The 5,835-nt window shown below is 45.7% G+C and overlaps 1 protein-coding gene across 5 annotated transcripts in view; it reads right to left on the bottom strand.

Annotated features, from left to right (window-relative positions):
• Positions 1-240: 240 nt before the first annotated feature.
• ptpn18 (protein tyrosine phosphatase non-receptor type 18) overlaps positions 241-5,835 on the bottom strand; it is a 15,453-nt gene continuing 9,858 nt past the window's right edge. For 3 of the 5 annotated variants that reach the window (XM_041047267.1, XM_041047277.1, XM_041047242.1), the window contains exons 12-16: positions 3,978-4,030; positions 2,046-2,162; positions 1,644-1,846; positions 1,097-1,189; positions 241-697 (exon numbers count right to left, since the gene is read on the bottom strand). In XM_041047267.1, coding sequence (XP_040903201.1) covers positions 624-697; positions 1,097-1,189; positions 1,644-1,846; positions 2,046-2,162; positions 3,978-4,030 — 540 coding nt within the window. In that variant the 3' untranslated portion in view covers positions 241-623. The remainder of the gene's footprint in view (positions 698-1,096; positions 1,190-1,643; positions 1,847-2,045; positions 2,163-3,977; positions 4,031-5,835) is intronic. The other 2 variants (XM_041047258.1, XM_041047249.1) reach the window with 2 other exon arrangements.

Here is a 5,835-nt window from a genome sequence, read left to right as displayed (position 1 = left end):
TGTGGATTTATCAGGACTCTGCTCCGCGTCCAGCTCTGGACTGAGGTGGAAGACGAAAGTAAAAATCCTTCACTTTAACTCCGAGTAAAAAACTACGACTGGAGTCCAACACTGTCCGACTAATACTGTTACTATGACAACAGACCAGAAGCCCGTCTGAGCACGCTCATATTTTCCACTGACTCATGGTAGCGCATTAATAACAACAAAAATAAAAATAACACATTATCTGAGGCAGAATCATTCAGAACAACCTTTAGTTTAACAGTTTGTTTTCAGTATAATTTGTTGTTGTTGTTGTTGTCAAGTTAATTTCTGAGTAAAAAAGTCAGAATTAGTCTGAGTGACCAGGTGAAAGTGAAAGTCGCTGAGCATCTGAGCTGACGAACCCGATCCCCATCTGTACTGGAAGGTACACACACACACACACATACACACACACACACATACACACACACGCACACACTGAAATCAGGAGACGTTTGAAGACGGCATGACAAAACAACAAGTCACATCGAATCACACACAACGAGCCTCAGTCCAGTTCAGCTGAAAGTCAACACACTGACAGAGTCTCATTTTACTCAGTCGACTGTAAACCAGTAAAGTCCAGTCTAACCAGTTCATCTCTCCAGTCGGCTCCACTCAGCAGGAGGATCTCTGGGTCCTCTGGGCTTCTGAATGCGACAGTTAAACCCTGAAAAATAACACAAATGCATTAAAACGCACAATTCAGCTCACAGAGAGAACAGTCCAACATTTAGGGACGTCCTCTTGTTCTCTGTCTGAGAAGTTTAGCTACAGAGTGGATGTGGCTAGCCTAGCTTAGCACAAAGACTGGAAGCAGGGGGAAACTGTTAGCCTAATGGTATCATAATATCTGTCCAGTCAGTCCATCGTGGACACTGCTGGGTTTAGCTGATGGCGCCGTCTGGATGTCGTGTGAATGTGTTCACTTTAACAGAAACAATGTGGGATTTCCTTCATTCAAACCTCGATGTCTTTACACCAGTTAACCTGCCAGCAAACAAGAGGACGTCCTAAAAGGATGGACAGTTTCTTTAAAGGTGAGGACAGACTGTACAGGTGTACTGACCGATGCCACCAGGTGGACAGAAGTTGGACATGTCTGTGACTGAAGAGGAAAACTCTTCATAATCATCATCGTCTGCTGGTGAATGCTGTTCAGCTGAAAGACAGAAGAGTCTTTCATTCTTCATTTCCTTTTCTTCCTCCTCAACTGTCCTTTTCCTTTCCTTCATTTCCTCTTCCTGTTCTTTCTGTCCGTCCTGACCCCTCCCCAAAGCTTTAGTCTGGGTTTAATTTGGGGGGACATTTTTTTGACAGACAGCCAATTTAGCCGAACTTTCCTTCTTCATGAGAACACACACACACAGGTAAGCACACAAATATCTTGGCTCTGCATTCAGTGCATGTTTGTGTCTATAAGTTGACTGACACGGGACAAAACAACAACAACAACAACGACAACCTGATGTCTTCATTCAGTTTTTCACCTGGTGACAAATGATGAACCTGAGCAATGATCAGAAATTAGGTAACAAACAGAAAAACTGTGATCTAAACCTAAAATTTACACCCGTCCTTCCTTCCTTCCTTCCTTCCTTTCCTCTCTTTGTTACCTGGCACCAGCTGATATTCTCCACTGCTGTGCGAGGACAGTAGCCCCTCCCCCGGCCTGGGATTGGGTGATGTTGCGCTGTCGTAGGTGTGCGTGGCAGAGAGCAGGCTGTATGGTTTGGCCCGGGGTCTGACGGAGCTGTAGACCGGAGCCGCTGATGCTCCTGAGGGGTCGTTGTCATAGTGGTGGGAGGAGGGAAGCGTCCTAGGAGCGGGAAAACAGGCCACACATTTCACACAGCAGTGATGCGTGATGATGCTTCTTCAGTGTAACGTGTTTGGAGCGGTTCGTTAACAGGAGGAACCAGGTAACACACATTTAAATGCACTTATTAAACTGCTGTCAGTGATAATTTTATTTTGATGTAACTGCAGATATACGTGATCTCAAGGTGTTTCTTTACCTGTTGGCTCTGGGAGGGGCTGTAACAGACTGGGTGGGGCTTGTTGGTGGTGGTTGAGAATGTCTAGCCTTGTTGACCACAGCATATGTATCGTTCATGTCAGTCGGCTTTGATGATCTGCACACAGACAGAGATAAATGTTAGCCTGAGCTAACTCAGTCCTCCAGGTTTTCATACTGGTGCTGGCCCAGCTGCAAACTCAACACACGGAGTGAATCTGTGAGCTTCACAGGTGATGGTCAGTGAACGTGGTCAGACCCATGCTAACTGTTAGCCTATTGTTATGCTAATTCACAAAGTTCCCTGTGCTAACGTGTTTGTAGTTTAAAGTTCTGATCCAAATGTTCGGCCAGTGTTCGGCATGTGGCCACCCATCCATCCATACATTCATCCACCCATCCACCCATCCACGCATCCACCCTTCCATCCATCCATCCACCCTTCCATCCATCCATTCATCCACCCATCCACCCATCCATTCATCCACCCATCCACCCATCCACGCATCCACCCTTCCATCCATCCATCCATCCATCCATCCATCCATCCACCCTTCCACCCATCCACCCATCCACCATTCCCTCCATCCATCCATCCACCCATCCATCCATCCATCCATCCATCCACCCTTCCACCCTTCCATCCATCCACCCTTCCATCCATCCGTCCATCCATCCATCCACCCATCCATCATCCATCTATCTATCCATCCACCCTTCCATCCATCCATCCATCCACCCTTCCACCCTTCCATCCATCCATCCATCCACCCTTCCACCCATCCACGCATCCACCCATCCATCCATCCATCCACTGTCAGTTCTATATAAATGAAGATAAAGGAAGTGAACTTTCCTTCTTCTGGTCCTTCTACTCTCGATATGCACTGTGAGTCTACAGGATGTTCACTGTGCACAGTCAGTTTGTCGTATGGAACTGGACACAGCTTTGGACTACAGGTCCCATGATGCATTGCAGAATCTACACGGTAACACGCTCTGATTAATCAGTGATAAATATGCTGCTGCTGCTGCTGCTGTAAATTTACACCTCTGCAGGAAGTCACACCACTGTCAACTTCCTGCTCCGGCCATGTGACTGCAGTCGTCATGGTTACACTGACTGTCGGCAGTGTTGCCTAACCAGATAGACTCACTGGTTCCAGGGCAGTGAACAGTGTTTTAAATCTGATCAATCTCTTCTTCTCCTCTCTTCCTCTCCTCTTCTCTTCTTCCTCTCATTTCCTTGTCTCCTCTCTCCCTCCTTGTTTTCTTTCCTCTCCTCCTCTGCTTGTCTCCTCTCTGCTCATGGTTTTCTCTCTTCTCCCTTTTTCTTTCTTCCTCTTTCAGGTCTCACCTCCCCCTCTCTATTCTCCTCTCCCTCTTTTACTTCTCTTCTTCTTCCTACATATTTTCATTAATCCGTCACTTCACCTCCTCTCCTCACTTTCTGAATTTTTGTTTTCACGTTTCCTCTCCTCTCCTGCCTTACATCTTCTTTCCCTCATTTTTCTCCTCATTTTCTTCTCCCTTCTTTGCATGACTTCCTTCTCTTTTCACTCAACACTCTTTTCCTCCTCTCATCTCCTCCTCCTCTCTCCTCTCCTCTGCCCTCACTCTGCTCATTTTCCATGGTAACATGGCAACATATGGGAATGAAGGGATGGAGGAATGGAGGGTGAGAAAGTGTTAGTTTAACACGTCGGGGTGAGACATCCTGTCTGACAGACAGAGAATGAGAGACAGAGACAGAGACAGACAGACAGACAGAAATATAGACAGACAGACAGACAGACAGACAGAGACAGACAGACAGACAGACAGACAGACAGATAGATAGATAGATAGATAGATAGATAGATAGATAGATAGATAGATAGATAGATAGATAGATAGATAGATAGATAGATAGATAGATAGATAGATGATGTACCTCTTGGTGTAGGAACCAGGTGTCACTGTTGTTTTCTTCTCTGGTTTCTTTAGCTGGTGAACAGACAGGTGAGCAGACAGGTAAACAGACAGGTGAGCAGACAGGTGAGCAGACAGGTGAGCAGACAGGTAAACAGACAGGTGAGCAGACAGGTGAGCAGACAGGTGAGCAGACAGGTAAACAGACAGGTGAGCAGACAGGTGAGCAGACAGGTAAACATCATCATGAATCTGCAGGGTTTTGTCTGAATTTTTTTTGCAGGTTTAATGATTCATTCATGATTTTATCAGAGAGTCAGGAATAATCGCTGTGTCCTGACACGTGTTGACGTGATATCGGAGTAAACACAGTCATGAACCTGGTAAATGATTCTGTTTTCCTTCTCCTGCTGTTCACTGGTAACGAAGCAGGTGTTAAATTCTATGATCTGTTCTTCTAACAGCAGGTGGATTCAGTTCACTGCACAAGCTGTAAATTATGATTATCAGATGTTAATGATGGTGTAGTTCCTGTCAGCGCGGGAACCAGAGGAGTCACTGCTTCATCGGTTTTTAGCTAAAGACACAACGTCTGAGGACAGCACAGAGTCTCGTGGACAGCACAGAGTCTCGTGGACAAAGACTCTTGTTGTCTTTTCACCTGCAGCGGTTTCTTCTGCATGTTGTTGAACTTTGTGGACGTCTTCATGGTCCGGGGAGGAAAAGCGAACTAACAGCCAATCTCTTTTCATCGTGCGTGTCTGTGAAACACCACAACGCTGCAGACAAATCCACAGTCTGTGGCTGCTCATCGTTTACAGGCACGAGCTCAGAGGCCTGACGATAAACAAGGCGACAAACTTCCTGACACCAAAGTCCCGACATTGTTCTGACGTGGAGATGCCGGGCAGAGCCGCAGGCTGCTTCACTGCTTCTTCCTCATTGGTTTGATTCCTCTTTGTGTTTGTTTTATAGACCTTTGTGAGGTTGGTTTAGAAAGTTCCGGGCAACATAAAGACATGAATAAATTAACGGTTTATAATCTGCAACTAGTGGATTTATTCATGGTTAATATCTTTACCTTTACTCTCTTTGACTCATCAGAGCAACGTCTGGACCAAACTCACAGCTGCAGAACCTTTTATTAATGATTTATTAACGTTTGTAATCACAGCTGACGGACAGATTTTTGCTAATGACTCATTAGAAACCGAGAAACTAACTCAGAACCTTTATTAACGTCACACTAACATTTCTAACTCCTCAGAGTTTCACCAGCAGTTCTAACAGCATCATTACTGAAGGGACACGCTGGGTTTAAACTGGACTCACTGAGCAGCAGAGTCCTCGTTCACACACAGAATCTGTGTAAATAAAGTTTCAGCTCAGTCTGCAGCTGTAAATGCTGAGCACGTCCTCCCTGATGAGCCAAACAGATGCAAAGACAAAGTGTCTCCTGGAGGACGTTTCTCCACAAAACCACTCGCACGAATTCGATTTTAAATTTCACAAAACAGTGGCACAGTTTAACAACTGGAAACACACGAGACTTTTGTAATTTAAGCAAAGAAGAAGTGAAAAGAACAGATGTGTTGCTAAAAATCAGCATTTCCCTTTCTGAGTACAGAGGGATGGGACGGTCTCACTGATCTGATCACTCGTCTGAGCAGCAGTTACAGACTCAAGCTCCCTGGACGAGTGTCTGCAGGTGGAGGTGAAGCTCTCGTGGCTGTAATTCAGAGGTGAAGTGGACGTACCTGTCAGCGTCTGTCCTCCATTCGCTCTGCTTCGCTGTCAGAGTGTTAAACTTTCATCAGCAAACTCTTCTCTGTCTGCTCTGAACAATCTGCCGTCAAACTGCAGCGTTGAATTTCCCTACA

Source organism: Toxotes jaculatrix, chromosome 2, assembly GCF_017976425.1.
Source record: "Toxotes jaculatrix isolate fToxJac2 chromosome 2, fToxJac2.pri, whole genome shotgun sequence".
Lineage (NCBI taxonomy): Eukaryota > Metazoa > Chordata > Actinopteri > Toxotidae > Toxotes > Toxotes jaculatrix.
The sequence above is the reverse complement of the archived record's forward strand: the minus strand, read 5'-3'. Positions and strand labels throughout refer to the sequence as shown.